The sequence below is a fragment of the Trichosurus vulpecula genome, chromosome 5, assembly GCF_011100635.1.
Source record: "Trichosurus vulpecula isolate mTriVul1 chromosome 5, mTriVul1.pri, whole genome shotgun sequence".
Lineage (NCBI taxonomy): Eukaryota > Metazoa > Chordata > Mammalia > Diprotodontia > Phalangeridae > Trichosurus > Trichosurus vulpecula.
Genome location: NC_050577.1, coordinates 183,179,736 through 183,193,485, shown reverse-complemented (window position 1 = coordinate 183,193,485; position 13,750 = coordinate 183,179,736). Strand labels below are relative to the sequence as shown.

Sequence of the window (13,750 nt, the reverse complement as noted above, 5' to 3'; positions counted from 1 at the left end):
GTTTTAAGCAGAGGAGTGACACAACTAGATCTAGGTGTAAGAAAGAACCAGAATCTTGGTGGAATGGGAAGGATGGTTTGGAGCAGGAGGAGAATGGAGGCAAAAAGAGACCTGTAAAAGAAGCTGTTGCTTGTAATCCAGGCAGCAGTGATGAAAGCAGAGAGAGATGTAGGGTAGTGGTAATAAGATAGAGAGCAGAGGCCAGGGGGCAGGGAGAGGACCCTGCCCTGCTACCCTGGACCAGCCATCTCACCTTCTGCACTCTCCTAGTAAAGCACTACACCACCTTTGACAGGATGCAAGCTCCTTCATGGCTAGGACCATTGCATTTTTGTCTTTTATCCTTGGTGCCTGGCATGTAGTAGGCATTTAATAAATGCTTATTGGTTGATTATATAAAAATGAGTTTTTAATGTTTTTATTTATTACAAAAGTGGTAACAGAAGCTATATGACTGAAAGTGCCACCAGAGATATTGTAGAGAGTAGAAAAGAGGCCTAAAGATAGATCCTTGGAGAATCTCTATATTGAGGGATTAGAAATATTAGTTTCACAGTCAAAAAGCCTGGTTTAGGGTTAGATGATTTCCCTCCAGTTGTTGGTATTCTCCTCCATATCCTCCCCCTAACCCCAAATTACTTTGTATTTATTTATTTATGTACTTGTTGTTTCTGCTCAGTAGAATGGAATCTCTTTAAGGGTAGAGACTGTTTTCATTTTTGTTTTTTTAAGATACATAGATTGAGTAGACATGTATAGGTTGCTTCAGATTGAAGATCTCATTAAATTATCTTTCCCTTCCTTCAGACTTCTCTGTCACTGTCTATGGCACTATAATCTCTCCAGTCATCTAGATTCACAACTTTAGTGGCATGGACCCAAAGTCCATATTCCATGTCACCTTGGAAGGAAGTTTCCAGCTCTTTGCCCTTTGTTGTTTAGCATTTTTATGACTAATAACAATAAACTGACATTTATATAGCACTTTAAAATTTGAAAAAAATATTTTACATACATCCCGTGTGATCTAGAGAAGTCCTGTGTAGACTTATTACCAGCATTATTACCATAAGCATTATTATCCCCATTTTACAAAGAAACTGAGACATAATTTACTTGGGAAAAGCCCTAGATTGCATGCTTCCCCAGAGCTGTTAAGGATAGCTAACACTTGAGTAACAGGGTCAGGATCCAAAAAAGATCGTGACTAGAAAAAACATTGAACCAAAGCTAATTAGATATCTTAATTGGAATAATAACAAAGTCCTATACTTGTTGGTTGGGTCAGAATGGCAGAGGTATGGCTAAAAAGCAGTATAGTATAAGACGATAGTGTGGTATGGTAGCCAAAAAAATACTATTAAGATCCTAGGTTTCATTTAGAATGACATGATGTCTGTGCCTAGGGAGGTGATATCTCCACTGGACTCTTCCCTGGGCAGATCACAATTAAGAACATTGCGTTTAGTTCAGGGGGACCATATTTTAAAGGGCAGGTGGATGCCAGCGTGGATAGAGTACAACCCTGGAGTCAGAAGCACCAAAGTTGAAATCCAGCCTAGCTGTCTGACTGTGGGCAAGTCACTTAACCCTATAGGCTTCAATTCCTCATCTGTAAAATAATCTGGAGAAGGAAATGGCAAACTACTTCAGTATCTTTGCCAAGAAAACCCCAAATGAAGTCACAGAAAATTGGACACGACTGAAACAGCTCAACAACAACAATAACCATATTTTAAGATGGACATTACTAAGCTGAAGAGTATGCAAAGGAGGGCAGTGGGAATGATGAAGAGACCAGATACGATGGTTATAAGGTTGTGTTTGGAGAATGCAATTGCAAACTTCTTCATTTTAGAGGTTCTACAGTTCCCTAAGACTACCATAAATAAATACAAACTATTTTCATCAACTATTTCTTTTAATTTCTCAGAGGCCATTTTAAGTGTACATTATAGGCATAGAACTATGGGGTAGTAGAGTTAAAAATTATATCCTCTAACCCTCATTGTAAAATGGGAAAAATCCATCCCTCTGAGTTGCCTAAGGTCATACAGTGAATTGTTGAAAGGCTCAAACTAGAACCCAAGTGCTTCTTTCAGTAATTTCACTAAATATTTGATCTATCAAGTGATTCTTTTCCTCATTTAAATGCTGTCCAATTAAACATTTGCCTCAGAAATAGACTCTAGCAGTAATTATTCAGAGGCAAACCATAGTAACTATTAACATAGTTAGTACTGAGCACTTGACCAAAAAAAAAATAGTTTTTTTTTGTGTCTACTTTCTCACCACCCACTTACTCCTTATGTAATCAGGTACCACTGATGAACTAAAACTGCTCAGTGTTACCAGTGATCCGTTATGTGCTAAATCCAGTGGTCTTTTTTCCATCTTCATCCACCTTGATCTCCCTGCAGCATTTGATTCTATTGACCACTCTTTTCTTCCTGGAAATTTTTCTTCTTTGGTTTCTAAGGCACTGCTCTTTCCTGATCTCCTTTTAGGGGTTTGATCACCCCTTCTTAAATCTCCCTTGATGATTCATCATCTCTCTCCTGACCTCTTAGTGTGGTCATCTCCCAGGCATCTGTCATTTGCCTTTTCTTCTCTCCATTCATTCCCTTGGTGATTTCATCTACTTCTGGTGTTTCAGGTATCACCTTGATGTTTGAAATAGGAACTAGGTCCGTGATTTCACTGGTATAAGGAAACTTCCTGCACCAACACAGGTTAACAGCTTCTCTGAAACATAAATCTTAGCAAGCTACCAAAGGCACTGAAAAGTTAAGGGCTTTGCCCAGGATCACATAGACAGGCTTGTCGGAGGCTGGATTTGAATTCTGATCTTGGCTTCAAGGCTACTATTCACTGTGGTGTGCTGCCTTGTAGTCTTAAGGTCTTAAGTGTCTTGTAGTCTGAGGTCTTAAGTGTGATGTTGATATTTGATGATACTCAGACTTATATATCTAGGCCTAATCTCACCTTAATGCCAGTCCCACATCATTGGCTACCTGATGGACCTCTCCTCTTGGACTATGTGTGGGTATCCTACACTCAACTTGTCTAAAAGCAGAACTCATCTATTACTATAAGTTTGCTCCTTAATGCCTGCCCCTAACTGGGGCAATAATTAGTACTCTCCTGGGAGGTCGTTGAAACCATATTAGTGGGATTTGTGAATTAGGTGAAGAATTATGCTTGATTTATTTTTTAAACAACAAGAATTTTAACAAGATTTGAAGTTTTCAGATTACAGATCTCATTTTATCCTCAAAACAACCCTGGGATATAGGTGCTATTATTATTTCCATTTTACAGATCAGTAAACTGAAACAAAGATTAAGTGGCTTGCCCAGAGTCACACAGGAATAAAGTGTTCTGGGCCGAATTCAAACTCAGCTCTCCTTAACTCCTGTGCTCTGTCCATTCTGCCGCCTAGCTGCCTTTAGGGTACCACTGGCCTCAGTCACCTAGATTCATAACCTTTCTTTGTCACTTATCCTCTTTGTCTTCTGTCTCCATAGCATATCTTTGTATTTCATCTTCTCTCCTCTCTGCTCATACTTTGTGGTTGTTCAGTTGCTTCAGTCATGTCCAATTCTTCGTGAGCCCATTTGGAGTTTTCTTTGCAAGGAAACTGGAGTGGTTTACCATTTCCTTCTCCAGCTCATTTGACAGATGAGAGGTAAGCCCAAGGTCATGCAGCTAGTAAGTGTGAGGCCAGATTTGAACTCAAGTCTTCCTGACTCCAGGCCCAGCATTCTATCACCTGTGCCAAACAACTGCCCACTCATTCTACCACCACCCTAGAGTATCTTCTTTCTTATATACTACTACAGTGGCCTCCTAATTGTTTTCTCTGCTTCTATTCTTTCTTCCTTTCCAGTCTGCCTTCCACATAGCTGTCAGTAGTAATCTTCCAAAACTCCTTAGATCAAAAACTTTCAATCACTTCCCATTACTTCTAGAATAAAGTAGAAACTCCTTAGATTGTCATTTATGTCCTTCCACAGTCTGGCTCCAACATATCTTTCCAACTGAATGCTTCTCTCTTTTTCAGCATTTGGTGCAAGTAGGTGCTTAAAAAAATGGTCTTTGTTTCATTCACGAACTCTACATTCCACCCAAATTGTACTCTTCTCTGTACCCTGGACTCAGCATTCTATTTTCCACCTTTCTGCATTCACAAAAATTATTCTTCCCTCCTTCCACCCTCTCCTGTCCATGCTTGGAATGCTTCATCTCTGCCTCAGAATTGTCTTCCTTTAAGGCTTAACACAGGTAACACTTCCCTGCTAAACTTTCATTGAGCTCTCAGTTTTTAGTGCTCTCTCCCTCTTCTAGTTTCCTTGACCTCAACCTATTTTTGTACTTGCCTTTTCTCTACCCCCTCCCCCCAGTAGAATACAAGCACCTTGAAGACAGGCACTGTTTCATTTTTGGTTTTGTGTGTAAGTCATTTAAGAAATGTCTATTTGTTGAATCATTATTTAAATTGAAGGGATTTGCTTTTCTATCTGTTGGGCTTACTGTAAATAAACTATAAATTCCTATAAGTTAAATATTAAAAGTTTTATAAATACAAATAAATTATTTTTATTCATAATGTTATGTTTTATGGTAACTAGCAAGTTCCTTTTTTTATTTTTAGTTTTTCCACAAAGTTCACATTGAAAACATGTGTGAAATTAAGAACATTTATCACCAGGAAGAATTTAAGCAATTGAAGAAAACATCCTTGACATTTCCTAGAGATTGTCAGGATAAGTCAAATGATAAAGGTAAATATTGAAAGAATAGTCTACAACTATTTATCATCTAATTTACTTTTTTATAATTTCTTTTAAGCATTTGAAACCCTCTCAGATATACATATATAGGTATTATCTATATAGGCATTATATAAATATAAACTAAATTATTGCAATTAATTAAATTTTTTAAAATTTATAAATCATTTCTTCATCCAGTATTCCAGCCATTTTGCTCAGCCAATGCTAGGCTCAGATAAATTCATTTTGCTCTGAAAGTTTTTTTTCCTTTATAGGAAAAAGGGTGATTCAAAAAACTTGAATGAGTCATTGAAAAAAGAGCATGTTGTGAAATGGGTAGTTTAGTCCAACTGAAGCTTGAGTAAAATTTATCAAACTTTTAATTGTTTGAAAGTACCATAATTTTTTGGTTATTTTTTTTTATAAATAGAAGCAGATATATATTGTATGCTTAGTACTCTCTTGAGAGGTTATTGAAACCAGATTAGTGGGATTTGTGGATTAGGTGAAGATTTATGCCTAATTTATTTTTTAAACAGTAAGAATTATTAGCATTTTAAAGTTTATCTGCCTCATAACTTATTGATTGCAATTTGTTTTGATGCTTATTTTTATATTCATATAGTGCTGGGCCCAGTTGCTGCTAAGTAAGTACTTAGTGACCTATTGATACTTTCTGAGTCTGAGGTCTTCACTGTTTTTAGATACGTGGCCCGTATATGTAGAATTGACCAATGAGAAGATATATGGCTGTGATTTTATTGTCAGTGCAACTGGAGTCATACCAAATGTTAAGCCTTTCCTTGATGGCAACAATGTAAGAAAACACTTTGTATTTATCTGGAAATGTCAATTATTGGGATATAGTGGGGCGTTAGTAATCTTTATGCAGAAGTCTAATTCAGAGTACATGTAGAATTTGTCTCAGAATTGGGGTTTGAAATTTTACCAGCGCCCAGTGTAGTGGTTTTCAGTTTGCCTGTATTTATTTCTTGATTTGTAGGAGCATCAATTCCTTGATCATCCTAAATAGTTATCAGTTCCAGAAATACACCTACTTCACCTTGATACTTAAAATTAGGTTGACGTGAGCCTGACAACTGATGAATTTCGAAGGGTGGCTGTGCAGTAATAAGTGAGCCTGCCTTTTAGTTGATTAATAAACACTTAACTTTATGAGTCTATAAGAAGTACATAGGTTCATTTTTCTTTTTTTTAATATTTTATTTTTTCCAATTGTATGAAAAACAATTTTTAACATTCATTTTTTAAAATTTTGAGTTCCAAATTCTCCTCCTGCTTTCCCTCCTTCCACATTGAGAAGGCAGGCAGTTTGATATAGGATAATGTGCAAAACACATTTCCATATATGTCATGTTGTGAAAAAAAATTATGAAAAAATAAAGTAAAAGTATTCTTCGATCTGCATTCAGATTCCATCAGTTCTTTCTCCGGAGGTAGATAGTATTTTTCGTAAGGCCTTCAGAATTGTCTTGGATTTTTGTATTACTGTGAATAGCTAAGTCATTCACAGTTGATCATTGTACAGTATTGCTGTTAGACAGAATTCAGAATAAGTGATGAAATCCCAAAAGGAAGAAATTAGGATAGCTGAAAGTTGGTCTAAAAAGGTTCTGAATGGTTCTTTAGAGATTTTCTTTCTTCAAATGGTTGGTTGGTTGGTTGGTTGGCTTGGGTTTGTGCACCGAGTCCTTTTCCTGTTTTCTTTTATGCATTAAATTTAAGTCTACCAATGAGTAAAATTGGGCTTTTTCCAGTTTAGCATGGAGAAGGCCTTGTTTTACTACCTTTTTATCATTATTATTTATTTGCACATATTCTTATTTATTAGTTTATGCTTGGTGAAGATGGTGGCTTGAAAGTAGATGATCATATGCGTACATCACTTCCCAGTATCTATGCTGCAGGAGATATCTGTACTGCATCATGGCAACCTAGTCCAGTCTGGCAGCAGGTAAGCCAGCCTATCTACTGTTATACTTTTATGTAACATAAGCTATTTTTCCCACCTAATCAATTTTTCTACAAGTGATTAAACAGAAGGCACCACAGAGGATGATGTAACATTGAAAAACTTTTGGAATAATGAGTAGAAATTAGCTAAAATCCTCATTATGTAATCTTAGTATTGGCACAGGCCACTTTTTCAGATTTTTTAAATATTGTGGTGGTTTTCCTTGTACTTGTTATTACTTAAAAGTTGGAGAGTAAAATACTGTTTTGTTTCAGCAGCATGGCATAGTGGATTAAGAAGTGGTCTTGGAGCCAGGAAAGCTTGATTTGAGCCCTGCCTCAGAGCTACATTGAGGGCTTTTCTCACCGGGAGTTCCTTACACCCTTGTGATTATGAGTCCAGACCAAAACACATTTTTAACCTGTTTTCAAAGGTAGAAACCATGGAGATTAAGTATTTTGTTCTCTGGGTAACTTTCATTCTTTTCCATATTTTACTTATTGCCATTTTAAGGAATTCATCTGCATTACTTGTTTCTCAGTGATTTGCTGCCAGACTTATTGCAGTCTGGGGGTTCCTGAGATGCTTTCAGGGGGTCCAGTAAGTAAAAAATATTTTAGTAATAACACTAAGATGATAAATATAGATGGATAGTACAAGCCACAGTAGCTCTTCGGGGAGTCTTCAGTGATTTTTAAGAGCGTAAAGGGTCCCTGCGACTGAAAAACTTGAGAACTCCTAATCTAGACCGGCTAAAACCTGACAACAAGAATTCTCTCTACAAATTTTCAACAAGGTGTCATGCAGCCTTTTTCTTGAAGATCTCTAGAGGCTGGGAATAACACTCCTAAAATAGCCCGTTACAATTTTATATTGCTGATTGTTAGGAAATTTTTACTTTTTATCAAGCTGATCTATATCTCTGCAATTTCTACCTGTTGCTCCTACTTCTACCTGCTAGGGTCAAGAAAAAACAATTCTACTCCCTTTTCTATGATAGCCCTTCACATACTTAAAATAGCTATAATTGCCTAACTTAACCTTCTCTTCTCCAGCCTAAACATTCTCATTTTCTTCAGCTGAGTTTCAGTATAAATTTACATTCATATAAAAAAATTGATAATTTAACTAAGAGAAGAACAAAGTTTGGGATAATGTGAGTGTCTAATGAAGGGATTCTAAGAGACAGTTGAAATTTTTATGGTGTGTCAAGATTGCAGAAATTTCCAAGATAGGGAGAAGTACTAAAAGTTTTGTCGAGGAAAAAATTTCAAAATTTCTATGGAGCTGACCACCACTATAATCCTTTCTGAAACAAACATTTTTAACAGATTTTTACCAGGGAGGTTTTTTATTTTTTACTAGAGAATACATCATTTGGTTTTATAATCAGAGAAATTACTAAAAGCCACTTTGTTGGAACCTTTTCCTTAAAGTGAAAGTCAACTCATATTGAGTTAAGCAAAATTATAAAATGTAGTATCTAGCACTCTACAATTAAAATAATTTCAGTCTTTCACTTGATTCTTGCTTCAACACTATGAGGAAGGTAATATAAGTATCACTATCCCTATTTTATAAATAAGCAAACGGGCTTGGAGGTTCAGTGACTTGTCCATGATGAAAAAGGTCTCTGTCTCTCTAACACACATACACACTCATATAAATGCTTCCACAGATGTAGTAAAATAGGGTTGATAATCTTATCAACATATCTAATAATCCCCAGTTTAAGCATTATTTTCCAAAAGGTGTTTTCCCCCTCAGAAAATGGGGGTACTTTTTTTAAAAAGATTTATTGTAACAAACAAAACAGACAAAAATATCTAATGCACTCAGTCACCATATCTGCCAGTGTATATCTATTCTGAGCTATTAATTCTCAGCTTCTCTGCATTAGTTCATGCAGATCATCCTGTGTTTATCAGAATTCTTGATGTTTGTCATTTCTGACTTCACATTAATATTCCATTACATTTATAAACCAAATTTTTTTAGTCATGCTGGGTGGTTGCACTTTTTCAGTGGAAAAATATCATAAACTTGGATTAGGTTCTCAGGTCAGTTTCACACATATCTATTTATTCAATATTGGTATGCCAGCACTGATTCCTTTAATACTTCAAGGATCTGTGATTTCTTTGATGCGTGTTCATTTCATAGACACAAATCTCAGTCCTTCTGTGCTTTACTTTAATAGTCTTTTTTGAGAGTTGTAATGGCCAAAAACTGTCCCACCCTTAGGCTAACCTGTTATTGACCCTTCTCCCCATTTCCTTAGATGATACCTCACCTTAGGTGCACCTTTGGAACTTTTGCAGTATCACCATAAGACTTTCCAGGACTTAGGGCATAAGCTATGAGAACCCAGGTTCACTTTCATACTACGGTGAGGTATTGAAGTAGGACTTAAGAGTAAGTTATCTTACCAATAATACTAAAGCTAACCACTGTGTGTAACAACATTTTTATGAGACTCTTAATAAGAATTATAATTTAGGACTCCAGGAACCTATTTCCCTTTGCTTCATTGGGAACTCCCCCAGGTCCAGACAGTGATGCTCTCAAGACCTTCCACAGAACCATGTGTAGTGTAATGTTTCTTACCAATATAATGTCAGGAATACACCTAGGTTCGCTCCTTAGTGATCTCTTTTTTTTTTCCTTTTGTGAGCTTTAGAGATCATCTACTTCAATTCTTGCTGCTACCCCCTATTGTTTCTAAGAGGGGTTTCTTTACTTCCTTGGCCCACTTGAAACAGAACAGTCACACCTTTTCTCTTCACACTCCTGTCTCTGAAACAAACACACAGCCCTTTCAAGGTGTTAGACTATTCACTACTGTAATAAAGAACAAAAAAATTACTTCTTGTTTTAAATTTTTTCCACTAAATCTTAGATAAATCTAAGATTTATCAAAGAATATTAGTTTGTTTCATTCAAAGGACTGAAGATTAATCTGTATTTTTAAAAAAAAAACCCTCAGACTCAGGCTAAGACATTTTTTTCACAGGCATTTGGATTGGGGTCTCTAGAAATGCCATTGAGATAAGTGAGTAGCAATAGTGGTTTATTTTCCAACCTCTTTGTCCTCACCAGGCTGGTCTTGGTCTCGTTCCTCTTGGAACCGGTGAGGATGGAAATATCAAGTAGCAGCAATGGGGAAAGAAGTTCCTACAGCCAACATTATTTAAAGCACGTATACAAGCCAGGTTATGTTAAGTATATTCTTAGTGTCACATCAAGTATAAATTTTGCCCTTTTTTTTTTCCAGAGGATGGTGAGAGGGGTGTCAAGGTCTGGATCTGTGCTTTTTCTTTGGTGTAGGGAACCCCTGGTATGGAATTTCTTCCCCTGATGAAGATCAGCATTGATGTAACTTGCAGAGTTAACTGTGAGCACTGAGAGGTTGAGATTTGTCCATGGTCACACAACTAGTATCAGAAATAGGTTCTGAAATCCAGTGCTTCCTGGGTTCAAAGCTACCTCTTTATCCACTACACTATACTGCTTCTTCTAACTAAATCATGAAATTCAATATTTAATTTTATTAAATTCAAAAATTCTTTCCAATGCAAACTTTGAACTGAGGTAACATTTATCAAACTCATTGTTTTTTAATTTGTAAAAGCTATTTCAATTTAATTTAAAATTCATTTGGTCTGAACTGTGGTTCTATGTTTAGTTCCTTAAAGGGAATTTATAAGGATAATGTAACCTGATAATGTAATAAGCAATACCATAAACTGTGCTATATCCTGCCAAAAATTTTTACAATATAATTCTACAACTTTCAGATGAGGCTGTGGACTCAAGCTAGACAGATGGGAAACTATGCAGCCAAATGCATGGCTGCAGATACTCTGGGAGACTCTATTGACATGGATTTCAGTTTTGAACTTTTTGCTCATGTAACAAAATTTTTTAACTATAAGGTAAGATATCTTGTTATGGTATAGGCAGTTATCAAATATGGCTTATTGCCCACAAAATGTTATCTGGCTTTCGGCTCATTTAAATAATATTTACCTAGTTCTAAATTTAATCTAAAATTAACCTCAAACTCTTAAGTTGGAAGAGACTTCAAAATTCACCTATACACCAACCTCTTCCTGAACACAGGAATTCCTTGTATAACTTTCCTGAGAAGTGACATCTGCCCATTTCACTTTTGGAATGTTCTAATATAAGACTTGTACCTGTTTTTCCTAAGTCTGCTTCTTTAGGTTCAAAGAAAATAAATTTAACCTAATCTATACAACAGCCCTTTGAATTTTTGAAAGACCATTATCATATCCCTCTTAAATTTCTTCTTCTGTAGGTCAAATAACCACATTTTGTTCAACCGATTGCCCCTCTGACATTGTCACTAATCCTTTACCATCCTGCTTGCTCAGGTCTGACAGTGGTTCAGTTTGCTATGTCTTTCCTAAACTGTGGTGGCCAGAATTAAACAGTATTGTATATGTGGTTTAAGCAGGGCTATTATCACCCCTCATTCAGGATGCTGTGTTTCTGTTGATATAGCCTAAAATCACGTTAAGTTTTTGTTTTAAAATTTGTTTTATTGATTCTTTTTTGTCTTTTCATAAGGCATTTTAGATGTACGACTTCCTGGATCCCCGTTCTTTGTCAGAATTGAAACCTTCCTTGTGACAAACTATTGTCTTTAAATAACACGTAGAATTCTTCAGCCTGTGGTTTAAAAATTCACTCCTCTTTTTAAAACTGTCAATTGCACAATTGTATATCTCCTGTCCTTTAGCACTTCTCTTATTCTTGATTTGTCAAAGATGGACTGTGTGTGTGTGTGTGTGTGTGTGTGTGTGTACACGTACGTATATATACTCTTTACAGTGGAAAGAGACCCAGCTTTGAAGTCAAAGGCCTGGATTTCAAATCCCACGTCTGATGCTAAGGATTTTCACTGAACTTCATAGTTTTTTTTTTCTTCTAATTTTTGCTAATAATGTTTTTTCAACTGAAGACAATGTTTTTAAAAACTTAAGTACCCGTTGAAACATAACCTTTACTTCTCTTTTCAGGTTGTATTACTGGGAAAGTACAATGCACAAGGCTTAGGTTTAGATCACGAATTAATGCTTAGGTGTACCAAAGGACAAGAATATGTTAAAGTGGTCATGCAGAATGGACGGATGATGGGAGCCATTCTCATTGGTGAAACAGACTTGGAAGAAACATTTGAAAATTTGATTTTAAACCAGATGGACCTTTCAGCATATGGAGAGGATTTGCTAGATCCAAATATTGATATAGAAGACTATTTTGACTAAAAAATATTTCCTTTAAGCCACTGGAAATAAGAAGAATCTCAAGTCAAGGCAGAAAGTTGAATCATTGTAGCAACTTAGATGATAAACATTATGCTGAAGTTAACTATGCAAGGGTCTTAATGATGAAGTTTTATGGAAAGATCGGAAATTAATTTAAAAGATCAATAAGCATGCCCAGCTAATTGTTGTGTTTTTATACTGTATTACTGATTAACTTGAACACGTGATATAGTTTGGAAATAATGTATTTTACATTTCACAGACTCTTAGGTTCCCCTAAAGAAGGGACCCTAAAGGCAATCTAGGCAAACCTCTACCTGAACAAGACTCCCCCTCTATATCCATACTCAGCAACTGGTCATCTAGCTTTGGCTTGAAGACTTGGGGTAAGGGTGAGAAGGAAGGGTGAGCAGAGGAGAGAAACCCTATTTCCCAAGACAGCCTGTTTCACTTTAAGATAGCTTTAATTGCTAGGAAGTTTTTTCCTTACATTAAGCTTACATTTGCCACTTCTACACATTTATTCCTAGTTCTACCTCTTGGTCCCAGCAAACAAGTCTGATACTTCTTTGTGACACTTGAAGATAGCTACACATTCTTCTATAAATCTGATCTTACTGTAGTCTCAAGACTTTACTGTCTTTAGTCACTCTCCTTTGAATCCTCTTTAGCTGAATACAAGAGCAAATATTCCAAGTAGTTTAACCAAATTTTTCCTAATTTGCTCCCCTTCACATCCTTTGCAATTCAATCTCTTGCTATTCTTCACATCTAGCACTCCCATCTCTGTGCATTTACACACTGTTCCCCATGCCTGGAATGCATTCTCTGACAACCCCTTGTTAGAATCCTTAGTTTCATTCAGAGCTCAGCTCAGGTGCCCACCTTTAACATTAGGGCTTTCTCTCAGCTGCTCACTGCCTCCTCCCTCCATCCCCCATTTTATTCATTCTGATTAAATTTTGAATATATTTTGAGTATATTTATTTTGAATATATTTACTCTTGTAATAAAATGTAAGCACCTTACAGGCAGAGAATTTATCCCTAAGGCCTAATGCACAGTAGGCATATTGGCTAATTGACCAAGGCAGTGTACAGCAGAACCATTGTCTCCCTAATCATCTACTACACTATCTCTCCATGCAGCCAAAGATAACATTAGCTTTTCCAGCTAATATATCAGACTGTTCGCTCACTTTGAGTTACCAGCCCACAAAAACCCCACAGCTCTTTTTCACATAAACTCTGCTATACTATACTATACATGTGAAATTGATCTTTTTAACTGTGTATTTATATTTATTCAATTTGTAGCCTGTTGAAGATTTTTTTAATCATATCACACAGAAGTGATAAATTAAAATCTACGCCTTTATTCGGGTCATTAATAAAAATGTTGACTAACATGGGTCCAAGCAGATTGCTGGGGCACTCATTGCATTCGATTCTTTCGGGGCACTCATTGCATTCGATTCTTTCTTGCAAGCTGATATGAAACCATTAATGACAACTCTGGATCCAGCCATTCAGCCAGTTCTCTATCCACTTCATTTGAACTATCGTCCAGCCTACATCTCTCCACCTTGTCCCTAAGAATAACATAAGACTTTCTCACAGACTTTGCTAAAATTCTAGATAGTTTATGCATTTACAGTAATTCATTGAAACAGAAAATGGGCTATCTGGCATAATCTGTTCTTGATG

The 13,750-nt window shown here is 36.3% G+C and overlaps 1 protein-coding gene across 1 annotated transcript in view; it reads left to right on the top strand.

The window, feature by feature from the left end:
- PYROXD1 (pyridine nucleotide-disulphide oxidoreductase domain 1) overlaps nt 1–13,492 on the top strand; it is a 37,943-nt gene extending 24,451 nt beyond the window's left edge. Inside the window, exons 8-12 of the mRNA XM_036759100.1 lie at nt 4,655–4,784; nt 5,480–5,592; nt 6,628–6,750; nt 10,548–10,685; nt 11,796–13,492. Coding sequence (XP_036614995.1) covers nt 4,655–4,784; nt 5,480–5,592; nt 6,628–6,750; nt 10,548–10,685; nt 11,796–12,044 — 753 coding nt within the window. The 3' untranslated portion in view covers nt 12,045–13,492. The remainder of the gene's footprint in view (nt 1–4,654; nt 4,785–5,479; nt 5,593–6,627; nt 6,751–10,547; nt 10,686–11,795) is intronic.
- Nucleotides 13,493–13,750: the final 258 nt, after the last annotated feature.